Source organism: Lepidochelys kempii, chromosome 1, assembly GCF_965140265.1.
Source record: "Lepidochelys kempii isolate rLepKem1 chromosome 1, rLepKem1.hap2, whole genome shotgun sequence".
Classification (NCBI taxonomy): domain Eukaryota; kingdom Metazoa; phylum Chordata; order Testudines; family Cheloniidae; genus Lepidochelys; species Lepidochelys kempii.
Genome location: NC_133256.1, coordinates 304,602,027 through 304,621,994, shown reverse-complemented (window position 1 = coordinate 304,621,994; position 19,968 = coordinate 304,602,027). Strand labels below are relative to the sequence as shown.

General features: G+C 41.5%; 1 protein-coding gene across 5 annotated transcripts in view; it reads right to left on the bottom strand.

Annotated features, from left to right (window-relative positions):
* ST7 (suppression of tumorigenicity 7) overlaps window positions 1-19,968 on the bottom strand; it is a 233,567-nt gene that overhangs the window by 146,567 nt on the left and 67,032 nt on the right. The window contains exon 1 of one of the 5 annotated variants that reach the window (XM_073328159.1): window positions 15,546-15,926. The exons of the other annotated variants lie outside the window; for them this stretch is intronic. Coding sequence (XP_073184260.1) covers window positions 15,546-15,567 — 22 coding nt within the window. The 5' untranslated portion in view covers window positions 15,568-15,926. Of the gene's footprint in view, window positions 1-15,545; window positions 15,927-19,968 lie in introns of those variants that run through there. 5 annotated transcript variants of the gene reach the window in all.

Here is a 19,968-nt window from a genome sequence, read left to right as displayed (position 1 = left end):
ATGAGATACACTTATTTTCATGGCTCTAGTTCCTTGCCAGTGGCTCTAGACAAGGACAAATAAGGCATCTAATTTCTGAATGGGTTCAGTTTGACTCAGGAAATACTTGCAAGCCCACCTGCCATCTAGAAAATGAAGTTGCATTCCATGGGGTGCCCACACTTCAATCACAAGGATAAAGATGTTTTTCAAGTCAAATAGGTAACCAAATTGGTCTTTGCCATAGGTTTGGTTGCTATCCCTAAAACAACTTTGTCCACCATAAACTGGAAAATTGGCTCCTTCACAGTTATTTCACTTAATTAGCCTCACTCTTCATACCAAGGTGACTTATCTGGCATGCAACCTTTGTTGTAACAGAAAATAGAGCACCAAAATTCTTACAGATAGAAAAGTATGATGCAAAAAAGTCCAGAATAAAAATATAATGTTACAATTAGAATTTGGAACACGATCTGAGCCTGGAAACTGATCTTAAGAATCTGGAAATAATTAGATGCTTGGTGACCTTCTCCCCAGATATCTTGAGAACATCAAATTCTGCCACTTGGAGTTAAGATGTCAGACCTTGCATAAGCTACTGAACAGGAAAGTCTAAGTAGTTCATAACTGAAAGTTTCTTTAGCTCTGTATCTGGCAAGTTACATTCTTGGGACAAGGTTCTTCACACTCTAGGTGTAGAACCTCTTCCAGTATGAAGTAAGTGGAAGGTGTCCCAGCTTCTGTGAGCAGCTAACTATGTTTTATAGAATGTTCTTTTGTACAGTCTCCAGGATGAAAATGTTGATTTTCTGTCTTTGGTCCCTAATCAGTTACTGAATGAGGAGATCCTCCACACACACGGTGCATCCATGGTCTGCAGGCTGAAATCTCTCAAAGATGGGGAAACCAAACTGCTGTGATGCTGCCAAGATCACTGGGCTGATCTGTCTTGATTTTTCTTGCAGACTTGGCTAGCAGAGTAAGAGGAAGGAAGGTATATATCAGGGTATCAGACCACTGAGGGCGGGGGAAGTATCTGCTTTCTATGCCAGCCTCTCTCAATAGGGGAGAGCAATATTTTGGGAGTTCTCTGTTGTCCTGTAATGTTAAGAAATCAAACTTGGCAGGAAGTTCTCAAGCACATGATTGAAGCTACTAGGAACTGCTTCAGAAGGTATGTGAGGCGGAAGGAGAAAGGACGACACCATCAGATTCAGCTGTGAGGAGCATAGCAGTCACAGAAGGGCTGATTCTCCTTCTGTTCATCCTAGCTCATTTGGCATTTATCTAATGTTTTGGTAGACCCATCTCAAACCACAGATTTCTGTTTCATCTCATTCCGAGTGCTTCATGTGGGACTGGCCAAGTTATTGGCTATCTGGATGCATTCCCTGCTGAAGGATGTGAAGATGGGTAGAGGGAGGCCGCATGTATTCAAAAGTAGGGGCTGATATTCTCAATGGAGGCAGTCAGGCCACCAGGTCTTTGGTGGCACCAAAGGGAGAAGAGGGACAAGAATAAAAGATTAGGCAGGAAACGTTCAGTAGGTGACCATATCATAGTAAGGAATGGGTATCAAATGTTTCAGAGGGCAAAAATGCACGAGTCCCTTAAATGTAAAGTGGTGCGCAAACAACAAAGGCAAACCAAAATACTGGGATCTTTTGATAAACTCCTAATACAAGGATTTTTTGTGCCAAGGACACTTTCCAGTAGAGCTCTCTTAGTGTTCAGTATATCCACTACCCTGGATTGATGAATGGGGTTGTGACCGAGAATCTGCATTCAGAACACAAATGCCAAAAGCACAGCTGAAAACTGCGGGAGAGCTAATCAATAACCAGGCATATTCCATTGATGACAGGATGTCTAGTCATTTTCTTTTAAGAACTCGATGTTAGAAAATGTAAAGAAAGTAATGGATTGAAAGGGGTCATACCGTATATGTAGCTGAATGGAGGGGAGGCATCACTAATGGGGACATAAATGCATTTTCTGTGCTCATTTGTTTGTTCGATAAAAAGAGAAAAATGCAAATTAAATGGAAATGCCTCATTTTCACAGGAGTTGGAAATAGCACAGCAGCACATGGCAAGGCACAGCTGGTACTCAGGCTTACTGCTACCATCCAGGCTGAATGGCTACCAGGATTAAGAGCAAGCCAGGCTAAAACAAAACATCACAGGCCTTTTCTTTTCTTCCTTATTCTGCAATTCCTTTCGGGTATGCTCATTCTAATGCAAAGTACGCCCCAATATGAATTTAGTTTGAAGTAATACAGAAGGAGGATCATCTTGTGAGTGAGTCTACAGTCTTGGGCTTGTGCCCATTCATTTTTAGCACAGATTGTTCCCAGTTGCGCAGAGGATACCATCTGGGTGAAAAGGAAAAGGCGAGGCTCTTAAATTGGTGCTTTTAGTTGAATAAAGAGGACAGTCAGGATAGGGACAGCAGTTGTGTAAAACAGGGAAATCAGTGACCATAAAATGAGGGACGGAGGAGACCAGCCCCACCAAAGCCTTGAGAAGATAATATGGATAGGTAGTGTTGGTGTCATGGTCACAACCCCTCTCCCACCACCGTTGGCTATGTGGCTACCTCACTCTTTTGTTTCCTTCGCTCCACCCTAGTAGCACCCCTTGTTCTGACCCGGAAGTGCAAAGAGAATCCCTGCCTGCTTTGCAGACAAGCAAGCCTGCTCTGCAGACACTGTGCACTGGATTGCCAGGCAGCTTTACAGAGCCACTCGCTTTCAAGGGGCTCGCCCCCACTTGCTCATGCAAATCATCTAAGGCTATTCGGCAACATTTACTGTGGCAAATACTCGTCCATATAGATCTATACATTTGTGAAAAGAGCAGTGCCAACTTGAATTTTCTTTCAAAAACTGACTAATGTTAGCACCCTTTCAATAGTATCTCCGGCACTGTTTTTTCTTTAAATTTATAAAATGTTTATAGCGGTCTTTGCACCAAGAGAGGGTCAAGAACACCACCATCAACCATGCTCGTGCCTGCCCCTCTTACACTCCTCCTCTCACCCCCCTCTTGCATATGCCTGCAGCTTTACAGCCTGTTCAGTAGCACTGAGGCCAGGTCTTCCAAATTCTAACTGCCCCTGCTAAGGCCTGCAGAGGAGTCCCAAAGAATGCAGCTCCCTCACTCTGCTGCTCCTTCTCCAGTGGGAGCTTGCTCTCCTAAATTCCTGCTTAAGTCTCCACAGCTCAGTTGCCTGCCGGTCACTGGTATTTTTTGGTTTGGTTTGGATTTAGAGCTTGTCAGAAAGTTGTTGGGTTTTTTTGTGATTTTTCCCCATTTTCATCAAAAGTGTAAAAGTTTCCAAACCAGCTCTAGTTTGATAATTATACACAACACAGTACATAGATTGCAAGGTCTTTGGGGCAGGGATCTGTTCTGTGTTTGTACAGTGCCTAGCACAATGGGGTCCTGGTCCATGACTGGAGCTCCTAGGTGCCACGTCAGTACAAAGAAGTAATAATAACAACAATCATCTGGGGGCATAATGTAAACACAGCCAGCTGTACCTGTTATGTGGACTGATAGAAAAGTTACTGGCGTCATTCCATGAGAGAAGAAAGCCCACATTCATTGCTGGAGCAATTCAAATTAACTCAGGTCAATCTTGGAAATCTTTTCTACCATGTGCTCTAAATAAATAAGCTTAACTCTGCGCAAGTAACATCAAAGGCCTGACTTCAAGCCACAAGACCAAAAAAATTAAAGTTAATGATTTAAATTAGTTTGTTGTGCTTAGAAAATGTAGCTCATCTTTGGTAGAACTTCAAACCACATGTTTTTATCAAAGGTAGCAGACAGAGATGTAAACATGGCCTTGCATGTGAAGGAATAAAAAAAGAGAGTAGCAACACAAGCTGTTTTGTTCTGAATGTAGGACGCGACAACAGGAGTTAGGGAACTGGTGTTGTATCAGTGAAAGAGGCACTCACATCTCAAAGATTTTTCAGAAATAAGCAAATAGTAAATCTGTGCTGTTATTTTTATATGGACCAGAGAATAGAAAACTCAACATAAAGCTCACTCAGAACACCTCCCAAACTCTTCCATTACTTGTGCAATAGCCACTGAAGATATCCACAAGCAATTTACAAAAAACATCTATAATCCAGTTGGTCTCACTCTCAGTGTTTTTTAGTACATGTTCCTATTTGCTCCAAGAAACAGTAAGGCAATCTCCATTTTCCTTGTAAGTACCATGGTGCTAGAAGGTGTTCTTCCTTTCGTCAGTTACTCTGTGAGTAAAACATATGAACAAAAAAAGAAGTTGCTCTATTTTCCTCCACATTTTTCAGCCTTGTACAGAGGCTTCTGCTTGCTGCTCCCTCTAGAAAAACGCTGTTTGGAATTCACTTAGTGGAATTCAGGGGCTAGAGAAATAGGAGCCCTGTTCAACTGATTTAATTTAGGTTTAAAGAAAGAAAGTGTTTCTACAAGAACTCTTTACTTAGGGTTTGGTCTTGCCCAAGGTGGATTTGGCTAATGGAAGGCAGGTTCATCTCCAGGCCCATTGTCAATGTAAGTGAATTAGGGCCTGATCCAAAGCCCATTGAAGTCAGTTGGAGTCTATTTTGGGCCAGTGCTGTAGTTAAACTAGGGCAACCCCCTTTGTGGCCACTCTTATTTCAGTTTGAGTGGCTTATTAGGGTTTAGTTTAAACCTTTTCATAGTCAATTTAAGCTAAATCTGGTTTAAAGTGTCCATACAGTTTCTGGCGCTGGTTTAACTATACTGGTTTAAAGTCACACCTTCTGTTAACCAGTGCAGCTCTGCACGCAGACAAGCCCATAGTGAACTCAGACAGTGTTTAAGGCAATGGGAAGGACGCTGAAACCTATAGAAGAGACCAACCTTCTTGGTCAACCTCCTGTCTTCAGAGACCAGCCCAAAAATCACCACATGCACGGAGTACAATTCTACTCCACTCTTATGAGAAGACTGTCTGTTAACCAACCAATTTTTGTTGAACCTTGTTGTGCTCTTAGGACAGATTTCACTGTACTACATCAGTCACATCTAAATCTGTCTGCACTGATCTGTACCATAGGTAAAGCATTTTGCAGTAATATGTGTGAAATAATTTGCATAAAAGTTGAAAACATTACCAGACTTCAGCCCAACACCATTTAACTTGGCTGATATGCAAAGGCTTAGAAAAAACAGGCTTTTAAAGAAAAGAGAAAGCTTATTCTACTTGTGCTAGTGGCTATGCTCCACTCCCTTTTTTAAAAAAACTGCTAACACAAAAGAATTAAACAAACAAGTTGGGTTATTCAGATCCCAAACAGTTACCAGTCTGGACTGATATAAATAAAAAGGGTTGGGATGATTGTCAATCACAATTTTGTACAGATTAGTTTTCACTTTGAAATATACTCATTGATAAAATCTGCTGTTACCTTTTCATTCTCCTCTTTCAACAGATCAAATCACTTCTAAGGGCTCTCATATGATGCAGCACAAGAAGCATGGCCCAACACTTTGGTCTGAGTCTAAGGACTTGTCTACACTTATCGGGTGATCAACGTGTGGCGACCGATGCATCGGCAGTTGATTTAGCGGGTCTAGTGAAGACCCGCTAAATCGACTGAAGTGGCATTCCTGTCAACTCCTGTACTCCACCTGAACGAGATGCATAAGGGGAGTCAACGGGAGAGCGTCTCCCATCGACATAGTGTAGTGTGGACTCCACGGTAAGTAGATCTAAGTACGTCGACTTCAGCTGCATTATTCACATAGCTGAAGTTGCGTAACTTAGATCGATCTCCTCCACCATACTGTAGACAAGGCCTAAAGGCATGAGATTTTTTTCTCTTCCCATTAGGAAGTTACTTCTTTGACTTCTGAAGCAGAAATGGGATTAGTTGCAAATTTCAGTCAGTGAGCAAAGTGTCCAATCATTGACACTGTCAGGATTATTGATCAACTGGTCACCAATAAAAACTGACTTTTAAAAATTATGTTCCAGCTCATGAAAGATTGACAGCATTGACTGAACTTTAACTACAGAACAGGTACTGCAGGGGTAGCAATATCTGCCTCCTCATGTTGCCGATAACATGCCTCAACCCATTCTGAAAAGACCACTACTAGAGATGAATGGGTAGTTCATTCTCACATGCATTCAAATCCTTGGTCTGTCTACATAGGCTGATAACAAGGATTGCCAGAGATGATGGTTTTGTCAAGTGGATATTTGTAGGAAAGCATCTAAGACCTAAATTTCACATCAGTCATACAATAGTGTATCACAAAGCAGTGATTTTCAGGCTTCACCTTCACTTGGGAAAATGGTGTATTTTTAACCCATGTTAAGTAAACTCTGTTACAATCCTAGTGAAGATAAATCTGTTGCAGTTTTAACGCAGGTTAGCTGGTGGATGTAAATCCTAGGGAGTTTCTTCCTAGTGAAGACACAGTCACAACTTTAACCTGGAATGATTTGAACCAGCGACCTAGAAGTGTATAAAAGAATATGTTGTTTTCACCCAGGTAGAGTAAGAATGTAGAAATTTGCATTTGAATCTCTGTGGCTAGCAGCACTGACTTTCTCAAACATTTAGGTGACTGATTTGACATTCTGGATTATAAAAAAGTCAGATTTATTTGGAAGATTGTGTTTACCCATAAAGATGGTAGAACCTAAATTTAACCTAGTTTTCTTCCCATCTTTGTGCATTGAATTTTACAAAGGAAATAATTAATTGGAGCTAACAAATAACTAAACACCAGCAGCTCAATTCATTGTAAACCCTTGTAAATAGGGGTGACCAAAGGTAACCTGCAGCCACTTGCATTTCTACTAGAATTGGGACCCACAGAGACTGCAGTTATCATCAAGCATGCAATGTACCATCTTGATCAACGTGAAATCTTCTTGGATCCAGATAAAGTACTGCATGCTGTGACTAGTAGTCTCCATATAAAAGACAAATGCACTGGCAATCAGGTTCAATTAGTATAACCCAGGAGCCCAGGCAGGCAATCCACAACCAGGAACAGAACTCCCAATCAGGTACTAGGTAAAGACCTCTGAATGCCCATTTATTCTGGCACTGCTCTCTCCAATGCATAACCACTGATAGCTGCTCCTGTATATGTAATTCAGTCTCCTGAGCACTGAAGCTATATATCCCCATGGACTGGAGCAGCCCCTGGCAGTTCTGCTAGGGAGTGGTAGCTGTAATTGATTTTCAGGATAGTGTACTAAAGGCTGCATCTGTTATCCAACTTATTTTATTCATCTGACATCCCACTGAATTCCTTGCTTCCAAAAATCTTCCCTTTTTTGCCTTTGTGCTTGAGTTTTATCCATCTCACTGACTTTCCAGCTTTCCTTCTTGCGGATTTTCATAGGCTCTATTCAGTTGTTCCCTCCATCGATCTGCATAGCTCATATAATTATTAGCCATGTACTCTGTACTTAGTTAAAAAATGTTATCTATGGGTCACACTGAAGAGGACCCCTACAGCAGGGAAAATGGAGAATAACCAGTGCTGTCAAACTTGGTGCAGGTATAAGAATGCACTCTTTGATGTAGATAGCCCTTCCAGTTTGACTTTTGTTCTCCAGTCAATGTTCATGAGATTGCTAACAGTGTTCTGCTAAACTGTTCAATTGAGTTTCCTTGTGGAAGGATAGGTGCTGTACGGGAGCTTTGTAAACCACTATTTTCACTGATACCCTGCAGCATTTACATTTGCAGTAGTCATAACATACAATGGGTTATTGTAATTGCTTGTGCTCCACACTTGGCCAGCTACACGTAGTCCCTGAATTGGTCAGTAACAACATATTTCAAAGCGAAGAATTCTTACTCCCATGAAAGCAAGTGGTAGTTCTTTTCTGCCTAACATCATGACCCAGAGGCATTAGGTCCTTTGCAAAGGTGGTATAAGGGCTGCACAATATGAGAAGAGTCCCCAACGTTATCTCAGGAAACTCACAGGCTTTGTATCTCTTGCATTGCTTCTGGTTTCTTCTGCTTCAAACTGAACTGCAGACATACCTTGAGAATCACCTCAGTACCCTTCATGTGATAGTAATCTTCCCAGCTACTAGACTTCTCTCTCAAAGGGGTCACACTTACCAGGTTTTAATTTTATTCCACATTCTTGCAATCTGAGAAGCACTTTCCTTTAATTTCTCATATATTGCTCAATATCCTTGCTGTACACCAGAATGACCTCTAAAAATGGGATTCATAGATCATCTTGGAAATCACCAAATACTTGTCCATGCAATACTGGAAGGCAGATAGAGAGCATTTATCAACTCAAAGGGAATGCAAAAATCCACTCATCTTTCCTGTGGTGTTACAAATGCTTATGAGCATCTTCACTCAAACTCCTAGGGATAAGCTTTACCTTAATCAAGTACAGTAAAGCCATTCATTTTCCACTGACCTAAATTGGATTCTGGGTACAAAATGTCTATCTCTATAGTTTTGTAAATTAACTCTCTATAAATCAATATAGAGTCTCAATATCCTATGCTTTTCCGGTCCACAAATCACTGGGAGCACAATGGTTTTATCCTTTCTATCAGGAAAGGATTTCTATTATAGCTTTTGACCTTCCCAGATTGGGGTCTAGGAAATGATGTTATAACAGTAGTTCCAGTAAACTGGATGGATTTCTGCTCATTTTATGTCCATCCTCATATATTCCCTTTGTTTGATTCACAAGTGCTGTATGCTCTTCTCACAGCATTTTGTGAAAATGTCCCTTGCTGCTCCAGGGTCAAGTGAGAGAGGTCAAGCAGGGTATCCCAGCTCAGAAAAAGCAGAGGGTTTGGAAGGTTCTGTGGCTATATTATTAGCTGGATACAGAGCTACTATTAATTGTTCTGAAATTACACAAATCCCCTGTGCTTCCACTCCTGGCTCAGACAGGGTGACGCAGGCCTTGTATGTACTGCACATTCTATCTGGGTCATGCAGCTCAGAGGGACTATAATATCCTCCTGCCTGTTCTCAGGCTAAAAGATCTATCGCCCTTTTCTGCTTCTGCAGATTAAACAGACCAGAGTTTACGACTGTTTGATTCTGCGCCTAAGTACTACTCCTGCACTTTGAACATATGAAGATGGACGGGAAATGGTCCTCTTTCATTCTCTAAGTTCATAACTTCTTTTATGACATTTAAACAAATCACAGGCCGCTCCAGTAGCTATTTCCTTACAAGGAATGCTATCTGCTGACACAAATCATGTACTATGATTGGGCAAACTGAGTTGCACTTCAGGCCTTCGCTTTAAAAAAAGGAATCTTGATCCCATTCACTTCCTGCAAGTCAAGATTTTTTTCCATTCCCAGAAGTTCAACAAGTGGTCACAGTTGACGGAGGGTAATATGCTTTATCCCTTCAACCGCCTCACAGCAACCCCTGCGACTGGGCTATCTCTACCTATGAGATAGGAAGGATGGTCTAGTTAGCGAACAGGGTACTACTATCCTGGGAGCCAGGAGAGCGGGATTCAGTTCCCAGCTCAGTCACAGACTTCCCTGTGACCTTGGGCAAGTTACTCTATGCCTCAGTTCCCTGCCCATAAAACAGGGCTAATACTCACTGCCCCAGGGGGGTACTGCAAGAATCAGCAGTCATTAATCGAAGGCACTCAGATATCATTGTGAAGTGGGCCAGATAAGTACGTACATAGATCTGAGGTCACTGGAGTGGCTGGCTCCGGAATGGCACTTCTCCTGTCTTCTAGTCTCCAAAGCAGTGTTTTCTCTTCCTTGCCTGCTTCCCCTTTCTGTGGTGTGGCTGGCTCAGGATTGCTCGGGCTGCCTGCCTGCCTGACTCTGCTGGACAGCACTCATTTTCCTGAATGGGCTCTGCCTGAGCATCCCATCTTTTGCTGATGTTCCATCTCATTAAAATAAACAAGGTTCATGCACTCAAGCAAGATGCCTGACTACCTTTAGGATCTTCTATACATCTACCTATCTCAAGTCAGGCACAGTAATATGTCCAAAGAGGTTTCACTGGGCCTCTGAACCACTCTGCTAACATGCTGATATAAACAAAAATCAGGGACATTCTTTTCTGCTTAATGGGTCCTCAAAATCTGCTACAGGGGAATAAAGCTAAGAATGTATTTTCCAGCTAAATAACTATGCGATTTTAGTGTTGGGTTTACGGACCTTACTATAACTTCCACAATCTCAGTCTCCGCATAGTACATACCATAATGAGTAATCTCTTTGTAATGTTCTGTAGTGCACTTTAATGTAGGACTGTTTCACACAGCACTATGTTGAAGTGCACGAGGGAAGCTTTAGTGCACACCAGCAGGGTCTATTTGGATCAATGAATAGAGAACATGTTAGCAGGTTTTAGAAATCACAACCCAGTAGTCCACATTACTGCTCCATGTAGACAAGCCCTTAGGATCCTGTCATAAACCATTCTTAATGATGTCTGAAGCTGCTGTAGTTGAGATAATCCCTTTCACCTGGTTCTCCAATTTTGTCTAACAACTCCGAACTCCAGAGGTAACACTGGGTATCTTAATAGCTGAATTTACCCAAGAAAGGGAGAAATCCCCAAGTCATGCTGGAAGGACCAGTCATACTCTCACACACCTAGTCTATGTGTCTCATGCCTTCATTTCCCAGGTCAGCTTTCCTGTCTCTACCCCTCTCTCTTACTTTTCCAGAGTGGAGCTGCTAGATGGGGAGCCACGATGAACTTTGCCCTCAATGGTTCAATTTGGTTCAATCTGGAACGATAACTTGCCATTATAACTTTCCCCGTCTACAAAACACTCAATGTAGCATGACCAATACGTTATAATATCACTACCACCATCAAGCAGCACCAGTACTGAAAATATGGTCTCATTCTTCCACAGCCACGCGTGGAGTCTTTTGACTCATAAAATGAAACACTGAATGAATGAATGAATACTTGAGTGAGGAATATTGAAAGTGCTCAGTTAAAAGTCACCATGTACCAACAGTTTTGTGACCACAGACACATTTCTCAGATTTATATACATTCTGGAAGATTCAGAATTTAAAGCAAGACACTAGTTTAGCCACCTGTATGGCAAATTTAATGGACTGTATTTAACTGTGTGTGAAAGGAAAGTGTGACTGCTTTGTCTCCATTTCCCTTCAGTTTCACAATACAGCTTGTTTTATTGTACAGTAAACTTGATGCCCAAATATTGTCTTTGTAAATTTTAATGAGCTCCCTTGCATTACAGCTCCAGATAGTGTACATTATATTAGCCAAAGACCAGGGAAGTAAAATACATTTTGTGAAGAGTTCCAAAGTTCATATTTGGTTATGGTCTACGGGCTGGGGTTACAAAGTTAGTGACCTATATTACCCTCTATCCACAGTGAATCTTCCACTGATGAGAATGGGAAGACTGGGTCTAGAATGTGGCCCCTGTGAAATATAACTAAGGGTCTCCCACATGAGAAGAGGGCTGAAACGGGAGGTAGTTTAAGATTCTCTTTATGAATTTTACTCCTGAACTGTTCTGCCTAGAGTGTCTGGCTTACACATGGTGCAGATCCTAGGTATTCCAGTGCCTCTATGCTGGTCCTAGGGCCTCATCATTCCATATTATCCCTCTTTTTTCCCTTACAGCACAGATTCAACTTAGGCATGTTGTCAGGGCCTCCCCTGGCTGCAGCTGCACTCAAGATGAGCCCCCCCCTCACGCCTCCAAAGGGGATGAGGGGGAGGTATTACACTGCAAGCCATGGGGGCTGCCTGCTCGCTCTCACCAAACAAACAGCTCCTCTCAGGGGAAATGTGGGGACTGCTGCTGCAAAGCCAGCTGGCCCCACTCCTTCTGCTTAGGCATGGTAATGAACCATGTGCAGAGGAGACCATCCATGTGCAGATCACAGGGGTAAGAGTGGGAGCTAATGTTTTACTCCGTAAAGTTACTGTTACATTCAGTATCCTGCAGTGGGGAAAAATTATATAGGGCAAGTTAGGGTCACTGCTATTTTTGTCCTTTCCTTATTTGTCTATTTTCAACGGTGTAACTATTTTATTTGCATGCACAAGTGTAGCTTCTGCATCTGCAAATCAGACACACTGTTGCATAGCTCTGTTATTGGAAAAGCTGTCTCTTAATAAGTCACTTAGGTTTCAGGGTTGATTGATATGCATGAGAGCTGTTCACAAATTTTCAGAGATAGTTCTGTCTATAACAGCACCACTTCATTTCATGTATAAAAAGATTCTGTTCATAGCAATAGGACTAACACCAGTATCAAAGAACATTTTGCATTCTGCAGAATCTGAAACAGTCACAGCAATACTAATAAACAAACAACCACCACCAGATAAATCCATACAGTGGGCTGGATAGGGTCACAGGATGGGAGTTTGCACCCCTGCTGTATATAATAACATGGTGCCATATGGCTGAAAACAGATAAACACAAAGCATTTGAGGCAACTAATGCGAAATAGCGAGAACAACTGCACGGAGAATACGATGCTCACATTAAAATATTTTTTAACTGTTTGCGTGGGCCGGTCGTGTGATTTTTGCTTAACACTGTACTCTTATATAACTAATAATAATAATTACATGGTTGTTTCCCATCTTTACAAGCAACATAATGAGCATAGCCTTATGTTTGTCTTTTTTTTCCTTCCTCCATGAGCAGATAAGAACATGCCTGCGTTTCTCCAATTATGCTCATATCGTCTTTTATTGAGCTGCTGACTGCTGTCAGAAATCACCGAATAGCTCACTACATTTGACTTTTAAAGCTAAAGGACAATCATATTGAATGTGGGCAGAATGAGGGTTCTAAAGCACAGAGTTTGCTTCTTATATACATATTTGTTAAAATAAAATCCTCAGTATTAAAAAAAAGAGAGAGAGAATCATGTTATCAAGATGAAATATGAAAGCTATAATTCTTAACTCTATTACCATCTATACAACTGTGATAAAAATCTTACTGTCAATGTAATGCTTTTTGGATAGCTGGCAGGGCTTGCTTCTGTATTGTTCTCAAGGTTGTGGTGCTGCTGGATTTTTTTTTTTTTTAACATGATGCAAGTATAATGAACCAAACAATATTGTTCTATCAAGATAGAAAATTCTATAGTCTGATAGCTAGACTGCTGTCACTCACTGACTTTACAATTCGGGAAGAAAAATTAAAATAAAAGGCAAAAGAGGCTTAATAGGATATTTGGTTAAATTAGACTTTTAAAAAATTGGTCTTCAGTACTTTTTTTTTTTTTTAAATTGTTCTAGGATTATACTATTCTTTGTAACAACACGACCAAGCCCATTATACAAGGCTACACTGCACGATCAACCACTGGGGATGCTTTAGGAATAATCTGAACTATCCTCCCACCATGATGCAGGGGCTCAGACTAGGTGACAGTAGCTCCTTTCCCATTCCAACCATAACAATGATGTCTCAGAGCTTCCCCTTTGTTAAAGGTCCTTGTGCCCTGATGTAGAGAAAGCCAAAGACAGAAACACAGGGGAAAAGAAAGAGATTTAAACAAAGGAAGATGATGCCTCAGAAAGAAGAGATGGATGAAAGACCCCCGCAATGCCTGACTCGATTGGCTTTAATTCTGTAAATCACCAGCTGGTGAGTGCGCTTTGGGGCACCTATGCGAGCGGGGTGGGGCAATGCACAACCCATGTTCAGCTCTGCAGCCTTCACGGAAACAACCAATTTTTAATTTTAGACAAGTAATATACGTCAGCCCTGACCGGCCGTTCTGCCAAGTAAGTGGTGGTGGTTATCCTAGCTCAAGTCACCCTTTTTCACATTGAATAATCTGGGCACCATAGAAACAAAAGCAACCACAGCTGCTGTCAGAGCAAACCAGATAGCACATGGGTGACTTTATCAAAAAGTCCTGTGGAACAGGTAATAAGCTAGTCATTTCTTATCTACTTTATAAAACAAGAGAGGCCCCTCAGAATGAATAATAGGAGTTACTACTGAATTTGCAACTATGTGGCACACATTCTCTCAAAGAAAATACCAAAACACCATGGATTTTTTTCTGTAATGTATGTTAATGTGTATATTTGCACACACAAAAATTGTGCCTCTGAATTCCTGATGTGTTGTGATTATACTCAACTAAAATATTAGGCATTTTGTTTCTATACCTGTGATTGGGATCTCCAAATAGGCATACAGCAACACTAGATAGCAAGTGTCAAAAACTGGGACCGGGTTGAGGTGTAATAGGTGCCTATATAAGACAAAGCACCAAATAGCAGGATTGTCCCTATAAAATGGGGACATCTGGTCATCCTAACAGCAACAGAAATTAAAGTCAATAATACAAGAAAAATTACTTGAAAAATGTAAGAATTCAAAGAGCAAATTCTGTTGTTTTTTTTCTTTCCTGACCTTGATCAGGGATTGTCAGAGGAGGTGGGAAGCTGCCACAGTGAATCAACAGGACCGATTAACCCTCGGAAAGAATGAAGTTCTTTAGAGCTAAGACTGCATGATCACCAGGTAGCCCAGCATGTTACCGTTCCTGATGAATGGCCAGCTGCAAACAGGGTTCTATGCTAACTACACTGGGGAAATGCACCGCACTGTATATTAAGAATAAATGAAACTCAAAATGAACTCGGGTTATTATCTACTAAATTAGATGTGCTTTTGATACACAGTATGTAGATTAATATTAAATATGTAGTATACCATGAAGCATTTTTTATTAGCCAGAAGACAATCGCTGGATACCCAGAGGTCTTTATGTAACTGCACTGTCTGTCACCAATAATAGTAGCAATCTTCCATCCGTTTTGCTAGGTTACCGATTGTCCTTTACATTGAAACACATCTAGCTTGTTTTCAGTGACATGTGTCTCCATTGCTTTTACTTTTACGCACAAGACACAGTTCCAAGTTTCCAGTTAGAAACAAACAAACAAACAAACAAATCACCCATTATTCAGAATTCTTGCCCTCCTCCCAAACTGCCCATTCAATTTTGGTTTCTCGTATTTCAAAAAAAATTTAAGAAAAAGACTCCTTTTTCAAAACACCCGCCCCCCACCCTCCCCCAAAAAAGAAAAGAAAATACAGAGAACAATTCCACCACCAGCTTTTTCCCAGGTTAAATCGTTACTCTCAGCTCTTTCTGATCTAATCCTGTAGCATCCTCTCACTCCCTCAAACATGCCGATTATCATCTGAGTAACACATTCATTACTGGTTATGCTACAATAGATCACTGAAGAATGGGATCTTATCAATTAACACGTTCAAGTGAACATGCATTTTTCTTTGCATCTTCCAACGGCCTGGATTCAGTAACACTGACAGCCCTAAACTGACTCGCTGCTGGCCTCAAGGATGCACACACAGATAGAAGTGGCAGATGCTTTCCCCCAGCATCTTTAGCCCCTTTGTAAACAGGCTAGAACCTCAGCTTTTTGCTAACAACCTACAGCAAAGGGAATGCAACTACTGTGGATGCAATGTTGATACAACAAGCTCTGTTCTAAATAGAAAAGGATGTAAGTGGGATGCATTTACTTACATGAAGATTCAGTGCCAAACATGGCTGGCCCCAGATGCTGCTATTTAAAGAAGGGAAAAGGGAAAAGAGTGAGAGATAGAGGGAGCGTGTGAGAGAAGGATGAGACTGCTACACAGCAGGGGTCATGAAGCCAGACAATGCAGTCCAAGTCAAGCTGCCAGATTCTCTTCTCCTAAGCTTCACACTGCAGACAGCTTTTCCTTGCAACCAAAGCGAAGGTCTTCTTCAGGAAGCAAAAATCAGGAGTTGCTGTTCTAAATCCAAGAGGTAAGGGAAGGTCAGTTTCTCTTCTGTCATGCAGTGAGGCAGAAATAGGTAGCAGACACCAGATACTGCAATCCACAGCCCCTGGTCTCAGTAAGACAATAGCATAGCTTATGCATACACTGGATGACGTCAGGACACTGCAAAGACTGACTGCTGTTAACCAGAGGCTCAGAGGGGGCTTGAATAGAGCAGAGCAATTCAAATGGGAATGCTGCCTTTGTCACAAAATGCAGAAGACAAAGAACCAGACATATATTTCCCTCCCTCATGAAAAAAAAACAAAAAAAAAACTACTCCATGATTTAACACAAGAATTAAAATATCTCTGTATTGAATTTACAATGATTGCCTTAACTTTGCAAATCCAAAGTGTTTTCTTGCAAGCACATCATACAGAACGAAGATTCCTGGGACAAACATCCTACCAGATATATTGCATGGTACTTACGAAAGAATGAAAAAATGTATTTCCATCAGAAATGAACTCTCAAAATTGTCTTTTCCATAGCAGAAGGATTAAACTCGGTAATTAACCTAAACTTCACATATCATTTTGATTTAAGATTGGTAATCAAGTGTTCAGTAATTTTATTAGATGCTACTGTCAGGGTATGCTGCAGCACTGATCTAACCACAACAAAGAAGTCACACACATAAAAATGAAAACCAAAAATTATGCTGCTCTTTTGCTGCAAAACTCAAGACAGCAACAAAAGGAGCAATTTTTTTTCTTCCCCTTCAACTTCACTTTATTTATTTAAAAAGTGTCCAGATTTAGGACTTCAAACCCTTCCCAATATTTAGAATTACTCCTTTCTGGAACAACTCAGCAATTTAGGAAAAAATGATAGTGTAAAAACAAACATAAACAAAGACGGAAACTGACTGTTGTTAATCTCAGTGCAGACAAGAGGCTTGCTATAGAATTCTCCGAAGCCAAGCTAAAGTGTCTGTGCTAGGGAGAGCAGTGAAGCAGTAAGTTGATGGGTTTGAGTCTAGGAGGCATGAGGGTGAAGAATGGCCATCCGGAGAGGGCAAAGGGGAGAACATTTTTAATGGCTCTCATTGAGCAAGCCCATGCAGCTGCAAACCCAGCAAAGATTGCAAAGCGTTGCCAGTGAGGAAGAGTAAAAGAAATACAAAGGCACCCGTTACATAAAGCACTTTAAAAAGATGAAAAAAAATCATTTCTGAGTGTCTGCAAATTAAATGTTACTAATCATTCCCACAGCCTAAGTATTCTCATTCTATTTGTAACATATAAAATATCACTGTGAACAGTAGGGTGTAGACAATGGGAAACAGAGGAACAATAATAATATTGGGCGCACACAGAGCCTTCCGTCAGAGAAACTCAACATGCTTAAAAATATGATGGTGCCAATTTTTGCTTTGCCACAAGCCCAGTGTATTGGGCTGTGCTGCTCCAGGAACAGGCTGGGAAGCAATTTATGATTTAGAGAGTCACAAGTTGCCTCCCAATTTCACCCTGCTCCAGGGGGAAACGTACCCTGCTCAGTCCTATCTCACGCAGCATATGGTCCCAGCCATGCCAGCGCAGCTAAACTGGCCGGCACATTGAGGGAGGTGGAGCCAAGGCTCCATCTGTTCCTTGCCCACTTGCACAGTGGCACCATTTTAACCAAGCCAGTATAGTTAAAGCAGTACAACATCCCTCATGTGGATGCAGTCATGTCATGTATAAAAGTGCTTATATTCCCTTCCCATATGGGAATAATACCAAGTGGTATAAGACACTTTTGTAGCATATAACTACATTCACACTAGAGTGGAGTCATGCCAGCATAGCTAATTTAATAAAATGATCACAGCCCTAACTGAAACCTAGGAACATAGGACGGGAAGGGACCTCCTGAGTCCAGTCTCCTACTGTTGCAGACAACCACCTTATATAATCCCCATTCATAAATTTACCAAGCTCCATCTTAAAGCCAATCAGGTTGTTCACCCCCATAACTCCTACTGGAAGGCTGTTCCAGGACCTCAATCCTCTGGTAGTTAGAAGCCTTCTCCGAATTTCCAGCCTAAATTAATTCACAGCCAGTTTATACAAAACGGGGTGTAGACTGGCCTAAATATGGATTTAGGTCCCTCACTTTAGGCACCCAAGTGTGAAAATTTTGGCTAAGTGACTGGGCCAAGTTCACAGAGGAAGTATGTGTCACACCAGAATGAGGCACAGAATTCAGATCTCCTGATTCTAAATTCAGATCTATTCCTTTCTCTTAACGTGAGCAAAATATTTTGTAATGTTGACATGTAATGGCTTTTAACAAATATTTTTGCACCCATGACCAAGGTTAATTGTTCCACACTATTACATCGGACGAAGACGCAAAACCTTAATAAGGTATCAGAGCCTTCCAATTACCTCATTTGAGCACTTGCAACACCCCTTTGAGGCCATATTCCATTGATGTACATATTATGGTTGAAATACCAACAGCCCCATATGGTATCAATGATAGTATCTCATACAATACTATTAGGTCAGATTTAGACTGATTTGGTGACTAGTAACTCTGAGTGAACTGTCTGATTAGTATGTGACAGACTGCTAAAGACCACTTCTGAAACCCTTTAACAGGTACTTATATATAAAACACTTAATGGGTTGACTCTTTCAAAAAACATTATGAGTTGTCAACTATCAGAGGGGTAGCCCTGTTTGTCTGGATCTGTAAAAGCGGCAAAGAATGGCAGAGTCCTGTGGCACCTTATAGACTAACAGACATATTGGAGCATAAGCTTTCGTGGGTGAATACCCACTATGCATCTGACGAAGTGGGTATTCACCCATGAAAGCGTATGCTCCAATATGTCTTACTCTATAAGGTACCACAGGACTCTTTGCCATTATGAGTTGTGTTCAACATTTATCGCTTTTATAGGAATGTAATCTAGTAGCCAGATTAAGCAGGTTACTGGGATTAAGAACTCCTGGTTTCTATTTCCAGTTTTGCCATTTACTCATTCTGGGTACATTATTTAAAGTTCCTGTTATAATATTTACCTGTATTCATCCGATGAAGTGAGCTGTAGCTCACGAAAGCTTATGCTCTAATAAATTTGTTAGTCTCTAAGGTGCCACAAGTACTCCTTTTCTTTTTGCGGATACAGACTAACACGGCTGCTACTCAGAAACAACTCTGACATCATAATCAAAAAGGCTGACAAAGGAGGTGCTGTTGTCATCATGAATAGGTCGGAATATGAACAACAGGCTGCTAGGCAGCTCTCCAACACCACTTTCTACAAGCCATTACCCTCTGATCCCACTGAGGGTTACCCAAAGAAACTACACCATCTGCTCAAGAAACTCCCTGAAAAAGCACAAGAACAAATCCGCACAGACACACCCCTGGAACCCTGACCAGGGGTATCCTATCTGCTACTCAAGATCCATAAACCTGGAAATCCTGGGCGCCCCATCATCTCAGGCATTGGCGCCCTGACAGCAGGATTGTCTGGCTATGTAGACTCCCTCCTCAGGCCCTACGCTACCAGCACTCCCAGCTATCTTCGAGACACCACTGACTTCCTGAGGAAACTTCAATCCATCGGTGATCTTCCTGATAACACCATCCTGGCCACTATGGATGTAGAAGCCCTCTACACCAACATTCCACACAAAGATGGACAACAAGCTGTCAGGAACACTATCCCCCATAATGTTACGGCAAACCTGGTGGCTGAACTTTGTGACTTTGTCCTTACCCATAACTATTTCACATTTGGGGACAATGTATACCTTCAAATCAGCGGCACTGCTATGGGTACCCACATGGCCCCACAGTATGCCAACATTTTTATGGCTGACTTAGAACAATGCTTCCTCAGCTCTCGTCCCCTAATGCCCCTACTCTACTTGCACTACATTGATGACATCTTCATCATCTGGACCCATGGAAAAGAAGCCCTTGAGGAATTCCACGATGATTTCAACAATTTCCATCCCACCATCAACCTCAGCCTGGACCAGTCCACACAAGAGATCCACTTCCTGGACACTACGGTGATAATAAGCGATGGTCACATAAACACCACCCTATACCGGAAACCTACTGACCGCTATACTTACCTACATGCCTCCAGCTTTCATCCAGACCACACCACATGATCCATTGTCTACAGC